Below are 11,845 nucleotides of genomic sequence, written 5' to 3' on the forward strand. Positions count from 1 at the left end.
ATGGGATTTTCCAGGCAAGAGGACTGGAGTGGGGTGCCATTGCCTTCTCCTGCTTTGATCACTGTTAAGCTGATATTTGTCATTTTGGACTAAGAGGGCATGGGAAAAGGGGCTACTGGTGGGATGGAAAACAGGGAGCAAACAACCAAGTCCCCAGTCTGCCCAAGGAACTTCAGAAGGAGCATTTCCAGCAAGGAAGTCACTTGGCCCTTCTGTCCTGCTCTTTTCTGTACCAAGACTGTTCTCTGCTCTCCCAGGGAGGCAGCTCAGGTGACAGGCTCTAGAGCTAGGCTGCCTGAATTCAAATCTCAGCTCCTCCAGCAGTGTGACCTTGGGGGAGTCACATAACCTTTACAGAACCCTGTCTTCTCTTCCATAAATGATGTAATGATGAAACTGATTTCAAAGCGGGGGGGGGGGGGGGGGGGGGGGGTGCCGGGTGTTGTGAGAATTAAGTTAGTTAAAGCATGTCAAGTAGGTGGCGCTAGTGGTAAAGAACACGCCTGCAGATGTAGGCGTTTTAAGAGGGGTGGGTTTGATCCCTGGGTCAGGAAGATCCCCTGGAGGAGGAAATGGCAACCCACTCCAATATTCTTGCCTGGAGAATCCCCATGGACAGAAGAGCCTGGTGGGCTACAGTCCATAGGGTCGCAAAGAGTTGAACACGACTGAAGTGGCTTAGCACACAAGCACAATGCCAGGTACAGAACAAAGCCCCGTGGCCATTCCCAGTCTCATGGGCATTAGATCAGAACCATAGGGACCAACTAGCAGGGTCAACTGACCATAAGGCCAGTGCTTGGTGAGATCTCAAGGTCACAGAGCTTAATTTAGAACCCTAGAATTTTGGGGCCCTTAGAGACCTAGTAGAGTCAGATTAATGTTTTGGCCACCCCATGCGGCATTGCAGGATCTTAGTTCTTCATGTCCCTTGCACTGGGAGTGTGGAGTCTTAACTGCTGGACTGCCAGGGAAGTCCTTCTTTTATTATTTTTTTAAAATATTCTCATTTTAGAGGTGAGGAAACTGAGCCACAGAGAGGCCAAGCAACCAGCTCTGTGTTACAGAGCTGCTTCATGGAGAGCTGGGATAGAACCATATCCCATACGGGGCTGCCTTTCTTCCTACACTGAAATAGAATTTTTATGCCATAAATTTCACTGTTTTAAAGTATACTGTTCCGTGGATTTGTGTATATTCACAGGGTTGTGCAACCATCACCGTGATCTAATTCCAGATCATTTCCATCACCCCTTCCCCCAAAGAAACCAGGTAAACCACCAGCAGTGACTTCCATTCTCCCCGCCTTCAGCTCCTGGCATCCATCATCCACCTTCTGTCTCTAGCCCACAGCCGCTCTTTCACATAGCTCTGCCCCACCTTCAGGATCCAGCAGCTTTGTAAGTCCCAGCTCCTTCTCAGCCAGATTGAAGGCATTCTGCAGATTGTAGTGTGCATTACACTTCTTCAGGGACTCAAAATCTAGCAGGTCTGGCCTGGGTGGGGAGGGAATAGAGAAGGAATCAAGGGCACATGAGAGCCTAAAGAAGAGAAGGAAAGCCACCCCATCTTGATCCCTAAGTTCCCAAGCCCCCCACCCCCACTGCACCTCTCCGCCTCGACTTCCCATCGCAAGCCCTCTGTGCAGGAAGCGCCCCCACATTCTGGGCTCTTCTCTGAACATTCAAGCCTCCTGACTGCTGTGGAGCTCAGCTTGTCTCACTGCTTTGTCTACGTGTGTGTGCGGGCCCCTGGGTCATCAACCAATCCAGCAGCTTAGACAGGCTGGCCAACCCCCGTCTTCTCACCGGTGTTTATGTACAATGGCGTTGAAGGCCAGCCCATCTCTCCAGCTGGTGGTGAAGTTGTGCACGTTGACATTGGGGTACCTATAAACAAGAGGCCGGGATAGACAGTGAGTAGGCCTCCAGGATGGATCCGCAGCTCATAGTTCCTGGGCCCCCATCCTTCCTTCCTACTGCACAGCCTTGGTGCATCCAGCCCTCCAAGGCCATGCTCTCTGGCAGCCTCACCCGGCGGTCTTCATCTGGCACCAGAGTAGCAAGGCATCCTTGGCTGACTTCTTCTCCTTGTTGTCTTCTGTTTCCACACTTATGTCTTGGATCTAAGAGGGAAGGAAGAAAGGAAGGAAGGCCCTCACTTCCTGAACAGCTTCCTTTCTGATAGCTCCTGGAGTTATCAGAGATGCTGAGAGTTAGCAGAGATGTCCTGGAGTTATCCGAGATGCTCGGAAACTCCTTAGACTCCTCAATTAGGAGCCTAGGGATACAGCCTAGTGCATTTCTTCTTGGACTAATGACCACAGAACTCCAGGTCAAAAGGATTTGAGGCAGCAGAAGGGGGTGGGAATTCGGAAGAGGAAGTGCCTTGAAGGCAAGGATGCTGCTTCTTGCTGGGGAGGGAAACTACAGGTGGAGAAGTGAGCATTTCCTGAGAGCTGGGCTTCAAAGGTGAAGCTGATGGAGCTCTGCTTAGGGCTGGAAGGAGCAGGGAGTTACACCTGGGGTGTAAGCAGGGCGGTCAGGAGAGCTGTGATGGCATTAGGACCCTGGACTGGCGATGCTCAGAGCATAAGAAGGAGCTGGGTGGCTGTTCTTTTGAAGGAGGCGAGCAGAGTTTGAGGTGGAGGAGTGGACCAGTAACCAGACTCCAAATGCAGTTCTAAAACTCTCTTTGGTTTTTTGTGCCCCCAAATGTGGTCCTCTAGCAGACCAGGCCACAGGGAATTTGCCATAGCAGTTTGACAACACCCACGCTGGCCTCTGTCCTGTTTAATGATGAGGGTCCCCTGCCCCAGTGTGTGAGGTTCTGGGCACCCCATGTGTGTAGTGACCCTGGGGGATGCTGCACTGGTGTGTAGGGCACACGCCAGGTGACACCGTGTGGGTACCTGGAATCGAAGGATGATGGTCCACACCAGCCCGAGGGTCAGGCGGTGGTTCCCGTCCACGATGTCATGCGAGCCCATGTTTTCCAAGTGCACTTTTTGCTCCTTCAGGAACTGCAGCGCCTTGTCCACATTCTCCAGGCAGTGGATCCGCATGCGGCCCTTCGTGGGCTTTGGCTGTGGAGGGAGGGGACACAAAGCCGTGGGCCTGTGGGCCTCCTCCTCCTTCCCTCCTAGCTTTCCCAGGGCCCTGCTTCTTATGGCTTCCCCCATGACCTCCCTCAGGAACACAGGCACCACCCAGGGAAGCTAAAGCTGAGTCGCAGATGAGGCTTGGGGCAGATTAAGATTCCCAAGGGAATTAATTGCACCCAGAGTGAGTGGGGAAAAAAAAATCTTTTCAATGGGGCCACTGTTCCTGTCTCCATGAAGCAATGTTCCTGGTTTAATCCATGCAGCAAAGCCTCTCAAACTGAAACCATCCTCTGAGCAGAAGGCAGCCACTGCTTTCTGCTCTGTGGTGTCACTCTTCTCGCTCAGGGCCAACCCCAGGGCTTGTCACCCTGGCCACTGTCTCTCAGGCCACCTCCTCCCTGGCGACCCCAGCTCACCAGTGTCTCCCCTGAGAGCACCTCGAGGAGCCTCAGGAGGTTCCGTCCATCCCGGAGGTCACTGTACAGGTCTCCCACCCGGCACGTCACCCGGGCCAGGTGTGAGTTGACCCACTTGGTGAAGGTTTTCTTCTGCACAGCTTCTCGCTCATCTATGGCGGCAACATGGGGTCATTTCTGTCCTTCAAGAACTGGGCGCCTGCTTCTAAACATCAGTTGGTGGGGTTGGGGAAGTGAGGTCTGGGGAGGAGGAAGGGAAGGAAGATGGCCGAGGGGAAAACCCATAACTTGAAAAGTCGGGAAATAAAGAAATTGGAATGAGTTCATGAGCAGGGTCAAGAACAAAAATGAGAGACAGAGAGACAGAAAACAGGCTTTGAGAAGGAAGGATGAAAGAAATTACAGCAGGGGACATGCAGGGAAGGCCTGGGATCAGCGCTCTGCTGTGTATCAGTGGTAAAATCCTGTTGTTTCATCCATTAAGGCCTCACTTTCCTCATCTGTAAAATGGGCACATTACTTTCTCTTTCAACAAGTCATGGTGTTAACTGAGACACCGCGTGTAAGATGCCACACGAAAGGTCTCCTGGATGAGTTACTGTTATTCAGGCATGATCTAACCTGAAGGAAACGGTAAGAGTTGCTCAGGTCAGTCCAACAGGACCTATGGCTGTTCCCGTTTGGTAGTGGGCAGAGGAGAGGGTATGGACTTAAATTACAGCAGCGGCTCTTCCAAGTGGTCATTAGAAGGATGTGACACTATAGAGCCTGCAGGCCTCCTGAGTCAGCTTGCCCTCCTGGGATAATTTAAACAAAAGACAAGGCTCCTCTATTTCTGGGCTGGTTCATTTAACCTGTTGCAAGGGGATCCTGTCCCAGGACACCAACATTCCAAAGTCAAGAGGGAATACATCATCGTGGAAGTTGGAAACAGGTAAAAAGTGAACCCGGGAAACACAGGGTGGGGCAGGGGAAAGCCAGGCAGAGTTCAGTGCCAATTTCACAAAAAGTGACGAGATGCTCACTGCCTGTCCACAGGGGGAGCTGCTACTGAGAGACAGGATGCTGTTACATTTCCCAGAAACACAAAAATTGAAATTATTATAAATGACAGAGAGAACACCACTGACCCTGACACATTGGAGACGTTTACAAAGGTTTGTTGAATTGGACAGGAGCATTAAGCCTTGGGCCTGACATTTTTATAGCCCGGGTTTCAGTAGATGAGGACATTCTACTCTTGCCTCATTATTTATGGTAATATCCACGACTGATAAATTAATTTCTTCCAGTAAAAAAAAAGAAAAAATACAAATGACAAAGTAAGGGAAGAGGCTCAGCCCATTGGAAGTTGCTCTGGCCACTGGGATTTCCTCCTGTTCTGCCGGGAGAGGCCCAGTGCAAGGACCCAACCCAAGTGGCCAGGGCTGAAGAGTCACTTGTCTTTCCTTAGCACCAGCATCTCAGAAACCAAAAAGACTCACCCCTTAATCTCACATTCCTATGCACCTCACCCATAAAACACAGCGACACACCCATGTCTGTTCCTGTCTTTCTTACCTCCAACCGGGGACCTGGGACAACCTCTGGGTCCTAACAAGTGCTCAGACGGCCTGATGCCCTGTGGGCCTCCTCTCAGGATCCACAGGCCTTGCGGGAGCCAGGGACCGCCTGGATCACCAGCCATGACTGGATCCAGGGAGTCTGCCCTCATGCCAGATACACGAGGGTGAGGCCATTTTGGCTCACAGGCAGCATAAAAGGGGGAAGATGTGGAAACCGGGGGTAGCTAGAAAAACAATGTGCAAAGCCCACCACCAGAGACAGAGCGTAACTTTACCAGGTGTCCACAACCACCACAGGCACACAGACCGCCACGGCCCCCCAGAGAAACACACCGGCCTGTGTGTGCTAGAGCGAACACAGCCGCCTCAGAGCCGCACTTGAGCCCGTCTGCGCCAGATCCCTTTGACACACTCCCTGGTTTCCACACACTTAGACACCATTCAGAAATCCAGGGCAGCACAAACGCCCTCGGCCGCTCCCCGGCTGGTTCAGTCCCCTGCCTCCTTCCCCGACCACCCCAGCAGGCGTGTCCTCCCCAACCCCCGAGAGTCTCAGGGAGACCGGCCGCGCCTCCGCGCTCCCGGGACACACGCCCAGCGGGGCCCCGCCGCCCCTCCAGCGGGTCCAAGCCTCTCCCGGCTCCGTCAGCGTCCGCGGATTTCCCGGCCACTTATAATTATTCCCCCGGCACTTGGTCTCCCAACACAAACCGTCTGAGTCACAGAAGATGCTCCCCCCACCCCGGGGGCCTGGCTCCGGCTCCCCTCCCACGCCCCCAGCCGCTCTCTCCGCGGGGGACCCTCTCCAGGCGGCTCCAGCCGTCTCCCTCCCGTCCCCCGAGCCCTCCTCTCGGAGTCCACCACCCCACCCCCGGAGCCCACCTTGAAGCTGCTTGAAGCGTCCCTCCAGCACGCTGGCGTACTGAGCCGGGTTGATGAAGGCAGCGGGCGAGAGCAGGAGCCCCCCGGGGTTCTGAGCCCCCTCCACCGCCTCGCAGTAAAACTCGCCGGCCCCGTTCAGGCCGCACCCGGGCGCCCTGCCCACCCCGTGCCCATTCATGGTGCCGCTGCCTCTCGATCTCCCGCGGCCCAGAGTCCATGCTCTGCCCGCGCCGGGGCGGGGCGCCGAGGGTCCGCTCCCCCGCGAGCCGGGGGTCCCGGCTAGCAGGCCGTGTGGCCCGAGGGCGGTGGAAGTTTCGAGGAGTTGGGTGAAAAAGGAGCGGCGGAAGGTCTGAGCCCCCGAGCGCTGCGGCACCCGTCGGCAGAGCACACCTGGTGCGGCGAGGAGACGGCGGCAGCTCCAGACAAACAGGTCGGACAGTGACGGGGGAGGGGCGGGGCGGAGCCGGCCGGCTGGGGCAGGGCTGGGCCCCCGGGCCGGAGGAGGGAACCGCCAGCGCCCTCGAGACTTGCCGGTCTGGCCCGGAGTTGCCTCGGAGTGCACCAGTCCCGAGAGCGCCGGTCCCCCCGCATCCCTCGCCTCCCCCTCGCCCCAGGTCAAGTCCTGCTTCCGAAGGTTTGCAGGTGTGTTGAGGATGCCCCCTGGCTGTGACTCTGGGAGGTCCCGCTCAGGACATGGGCTTTGATCCCCAGCTCCGAGAGCCCCGAGAAAGAGAAATCCTGGACAGGGCCAAGCCAGCTCAGTACTAGCCAGGCACGGGGCTGTACTGTTTGCTTACATTCCTTTATTTGTGAAATAGATGGTGTTATCTTCCTCCCTTGTTTGTCATTCTCACCTCCAGTTCCAGATTCTTTCCTGCCCTGGAGCCCATCAGGCCCCCAGTACACCCACAGCCAGGCACATCTACCTGATTCCCTTCCCACTTAAATATATATATATAGCGACCCCATGGACTGCAGCCAACCAGGCTCCTCTGTCCATGGGATTTTCCAGGAGTGGGGTGCCATTGCCTTCTCTCTCTCTCTCTCTATATATATATGGCTGCTCTGGGTCTTAGTTACTGCAGTGGGATCTTGAGTTGTGGCATGGGGATCTTGTTCCCTGATGAGGGATTGAACCCAGGCCCACTGACTCTCCCTTGGGAGAGCCAGGTTCTCCCTGGTTCTCCCCCTTGGGAGAGCAGAGTCTTAGCCACTGGACCACCAGGGAAGCCTTCCCGTCCCACCTTTCTATGGGCTTCAGCCCTTGTCACTTACAGCCCACTCCTGTCCCCTCCCATCCTCCTTCAGTATTTTCTGGCACCTGCTGGTGCAAGGCACAGGGCTGGGTAAAGCCCATACAGCAAGGCCTCCTCAGAAGAGCCCAGTTTAGTGGTGCAGATAAACACCTACCGACAGCCTGGGTTGGCATGCGTTGAGCACACATCGAAATAGTCCTGGGTATCACACGTCATGTGCACACAGTTTTCATGACATTCTAGAGGCTACTTTTATCCAAAATCAGGGTACCAGGGTACCCCAAAGACTTAGCATTCTCTATGACCCACGTCTTTTGCCTTCACTCAGCGATAAAAACAGTGATATGAGTGTTTCACAAGCCTGAGTGTAGACCTAACCAGAAGGACAGGGGAGCACAGGAGAAATGATGAGGGATTCCCAGAAGTAATGGCCACCACTTGGGGGGGTTCTCAGACTCATGTTGGGCTGGCTGAAAAGAATTACCCGAACAGCTTGAAACCCCGATTTCTGGACCACAGGTCCAAAGACTAATTCATTGTGTCCAGAAAGGGGTTTGAGAACCTGTATTTGTGAAAATATCCCTGAGTGATCCTGTCAAAAGTGCAGCCGAGGTTGGGAACCGCCCCCCACCAGTGTCTCCCTTCATCCAGGAGGCCACCCCACCCACGCTGGGATCACTGCCTCTCGGGGAGGAGTAGCTGTGACCGCTTCCACTGCACTGGGCTGGGAGGCCAGCAGGTCAGGAAAAGATGAGGGTGGCGTGGAGGAGGAGAACCAAACAGGGTGGGTGGCCTTGGGGTGTGTGGGTGACTCAGCCCCACGCCAGCCAGCCGCTGGTGGTGTCAGCTGGCAGCTGCACTCTTATTGCCATGGCAACCCCTCCCCAGACCGCAGGGAGGCCCGTCGAACGGGTTTGCTGGTGCTCAGAGGAGCTTGAAGGGGAGAACCCAGGCCATAGGGGAAGGCAGGGGCTGAGGCGGGTGGAGAGCAACCCAGGAGGATGGGTGGCGGAAACCAGCGGTGGGTGGAGGGAACCTGCTTCAGGGAACGGTAGATGAACTCATGGGAGGAACAGGCGGCAAGCAGGTGGAAGGAACAGGTGGGGAGGGAGAGGAGTGGCTACTGAACGGGGAGGGAGAACAGGTGTGAGAGATGACAGTGAGAATCAAGGAAGACAGGAGAGGATGAAAGGGAGAGGTGGGTGGAAATAGAACAGCAAGACTAAGAATGCAGAAGAATTAAGGAACATGACTCAGGGACAGGGGCCAGGCAGTCAGCTGAGCGCAGAGCGGAGCATGGCTGAGTCTCAGCATCTGCACGGCTTCTCCCTGCTTGAGGGGAAGGACGCTGGAGCACTTTGTGGATTGCATGTGGTTTGTTCTTGAGGCTGGCATTGCGGACTAGGGCTTGGAAGAGTGATCTGGATTTCCCACTCTAGTGCAGTAGCTTAGAAAGAGCCTCGGTCTTCCCATGAAGTTGAAGGACTCTTGAAGACAATCTTCCCGCCCCAGCATCCTCAACATCTCCCCTGGCCCTCCCCTGACCTCACCTGCCAGGGCCTTAATTCGGGACCTCTCAAAGAGGCGGGCCGAGCTGCTGTCATTGTCCCAGTCCGAGTCGGGCAGGTCCCAGCGGTTGTTGATGTCACTGTACTGGCCCTGGATCTCCAAGCTGTCAAAGTCTGTGGGCGACAGGGTGCTGCTCATGGTGGTGGGTGGCCTCCTGCTCCTGCAAGGAGAAATGGGGCTGGTAAGGGGCATCTTGAAACCACTGAGCCCACCACTCAGCATATCCTCCTCTCCTCCTGCCCTAGATCTGCTTTCTTTGCCAGTGGAAATCATCCCCCGGTGGGAGAGGAGAAGCCATGGTGGAGAAGCTGAGAGACAGGAACACAACAGACACACGTGCGTGAAGTCGGAAGGCGCGGTGTCTCAGAGTGACACAGTGGAGACAAAGGGCTCAGAGCCTCAGGCCAGAGAGGGGCAGGAGGCAGGGAGCTGAAGGTGCCGATGGCCATCGGGGTGGCTCTGGACAGCAGTGTGTAAACGCCAGGGCAATGTGAGAAGCAGGCCTGGGACCCCACAGGCAATAGTGAGTACAAGCCAGAGTTCTTTCATTCCTGGTTCCACAAACTGTTCCGAGCCCTGCACCTCGCCTACTGCCTCCTACAAGGTGGCTTCCTGTACCCTGGAACCGATTTAAGATGGAAAGACCCAGATCCTGCTCTCAGGCCAAGATGCGTCTATGACACACCAGGAAGCCTGATGCACTGCTAGCAAGTATGGATATAGAGCCCAGGAGTTTGATGGAGGAGACAGTATGGTTCTCTCCCCCGCTTTCTTTCTTTTGTTTGGGACAGAGAACACTTAATAGGTGCCCAATGAATATCAGTTGTGATATGTGTCCTCGCCACTTACATGCATCACCTTACTGCAACCCTCTGGGGGGTGAGGGACCACTATCATCCCTGTTTCATAGATGAGGAGGTTGCTCCATAAAAGTTAAACCAGGGTTCAAGGTCACTGGAAGGAGCAGAGTTAGGTTTTGAAGCAGGATTCTTTCTGACACTGGAGGACAAGCTTTTATTTATTTATTTATTTATTTAGCCTCCCTGGGCAGCATGTGGGATCCTAGTTCCCCAACTAGGGATCGAACCTGCGCATCCCTGCATTGGAAGTGCAGAGTCTTAACTGCTGGACCACCAAGGAAGTCCCTGGAGGATAAGCTGTTAACCACAATATTTACATGTTCCTCGAACTTCCTGGGGCCCGTCAGAGCTCCCTGAGAGAGATCAACAGCCATCGCTCCCTTCCAGGGCTCAGGCTGGGGAAACTGGGACCATGGATGCTCGCCAGCACAACTCACGGCTCTGCGTTACACAAACAACCCTGTCCTTCTCAAAACTAACAAATGAGCTTCAGATTAGTTTCTAGGGATTTTTTAAAAAAAACCAAAATTCTACAGTTCAAAGTTCTCGAGTAGTTCAGCATTCATTCAAGAGCATGGTGGGGGCTCGCTCTGTAACTGAACCCCAAATACTGCATTTCTCATTTCCTAGTGCCTCTCAAATACAAAGATATTTTAATCCTTAGCGCCACTTCTGAGGGTTGAGGCTGTGACCTTGGCAGTCTCCTGTTCTGGAAAGGAAGTACCTTACCTCTTGTGTGGTTTGGGGGACGGAAGAAAGAATGGGGGGTGAGATGTGGGTGGGGAGGGAGATGTGTTCCCCTGGGTGCACAGGGCAGAACTTGGCTTCTGTCATTAAGTGGTTCCACGAAGCGGAACCTGAGGCACATGAAGGGCAGGACTGCCTACCCCTCCCCTTCCTCCCAAAGAGAAAACATGCAAGGATTTCCCTGGGAGCTCAGGTCTCAGGTTCCTGCTGCTGCTACTGCTGCTAAGTCGCTTCAGTCGTGTCCGACTCTGTGCGACCCCATAGATGGCAGCCCACCAGACTCTCCCATCCCTGGGATTCTCCAGGCAAGAACACTGGAGTGGGTTGCCATTTCCTTCTCCAATGCATGAGAGTGAAAAGTGAAAGTGAAGTCGCTCAGTTGTGTCCGACTCAGGTTCCTAGATTTGGGCTTTTCATTCCCTGTAGTAGGAAAGAGGGGCTTTCCTCATAGCTCAGTCGGTAAAGAATCCGCCTGCAATGCAGGAGACCCCAATTCTATTCCTGCGTTGGGAAGATTCCCTGGAGAAGGAACTAGCAACCCACTCCAGTATTCTTGCCTGGAGAATCTCACGGATAGAGAAGCCTGGCGGGCTACAGTCCATGGGGTCACAAGAGTGGGACACGATTTAGCAACTAAACCACCACCAGTAGGAAAGAGAGCTTCATTTCCACTAAGCTTAGGACTCCTTTCTCATTTAAAATCCATCCTTTCCCCTAATCCCCAGCAGAGTCTTTCAATTTGCTCTGTAAATATTTATATAAAAATAAATTCTAGGGCAAAGTCAGGGCATCCTGAGCAGAGAATGCTGTAGGCAAGGTGCGACCTGAGCTAGAGTCCCCTAACACTCTCAACCACCAGACAGGGAAGCAGTCCAAACCCCAGGACCAATTCGGATTCCATTTCTCTGGGCCCCTCAGATTAGGGCTTCCCCGCCAGCAGTCATGTAAACACTTACCTCTGGGATGGACATTCCCAGCACTCCCGCTCTCTCTGCATAGTGTGTGTGGCCATGCTCTTTGTGACCATTGGATTGCAGCCCGCCAGGCTCCTCTGTCCCTGGGTTTCTCCAGGCAAGAATACTGGAGTGGGCTGCCATGCTCTCCTCTAGGAGATCGTCCCCTCCCAGGGATCGAACCCTAGTCTCTAATGGCGCCTGCATTGGCAGGCGGCCTCCTGGGAAGCCCCTCCCTGCATAGACCTACCCCCCAAAATCCCTATATAACAGAAGTCCCCAGTCTTTTGGGCACCAGGGACCAGTCTCATGGAAGACAATTTTTTCATGGACTGGGGTTGGAGGGGATGGTTTGGGGATGATTGAAGCATTTATTGTACACTTTATTTCTATTATTATTACATCAGTTCCACCTCAGATCATCAGGTATTAGATCCTGAAAGTTGGGGACCCTGCCATATATAATGCCCCCCTTCTATTCTGTGACCTTTTTT

General features: G+C 54.2%; 1 protein-coding gene across 1 annotated transcript in view; it reads right to left on the minus strand.

Annotated features, from left to right (window-relative positions):
• The window catches only part of SPTBN2 (spectrin beta, non-erythrocytic 2), a 29,968-nt gene extending 23,824 nt beyond the window's left edge, over positions 1-6,144 (minus strand). Inside the window, exons 1-6 of the mRNA XM_052661834.1 lie at positions 5,967-6,144; positions 3,520-3,671; positions 2,912-3,085; positions 2,034-2,125; positions 1,809-1,889; positions 1,381-1,496 (exon numbers count right to left, since the gene is read on the minus strand). Of these exons, the coding sequence (XP_052517794.1) occupies positions 1,381-1,496; positions 1,809-1,889; positions 2,034-2,125; positions 2,912-3,085; positions 3,520-3,671; positions 5,967-6,144 (793 nt within the window). The remainder of the gene's footprint in view (positions 1-1,380; positions 1,497-1,808; positions 1,890-2,033; positions 2,126-2,911; positions 3,086-3,519; positions 3,672-5,966) is intronic.
• Between the last annotated feature and the right edge of the window lie 5,701 nt (positions 6,145-11,845).

Source organism: Budorcas taxicolor, chromosome 25 (genome assembly GCF_023091745.1).
Source record: "Budorcas taxicolor isolate Tak-1 chromosome 25, Takin1.1, whole genome shotgun sequence".
NCBI lineage: Eukaryota > Metazoa > Chordata > Mammalia > Artiodactyla > Bovidae > Budorcas > Budorcas taxicolor.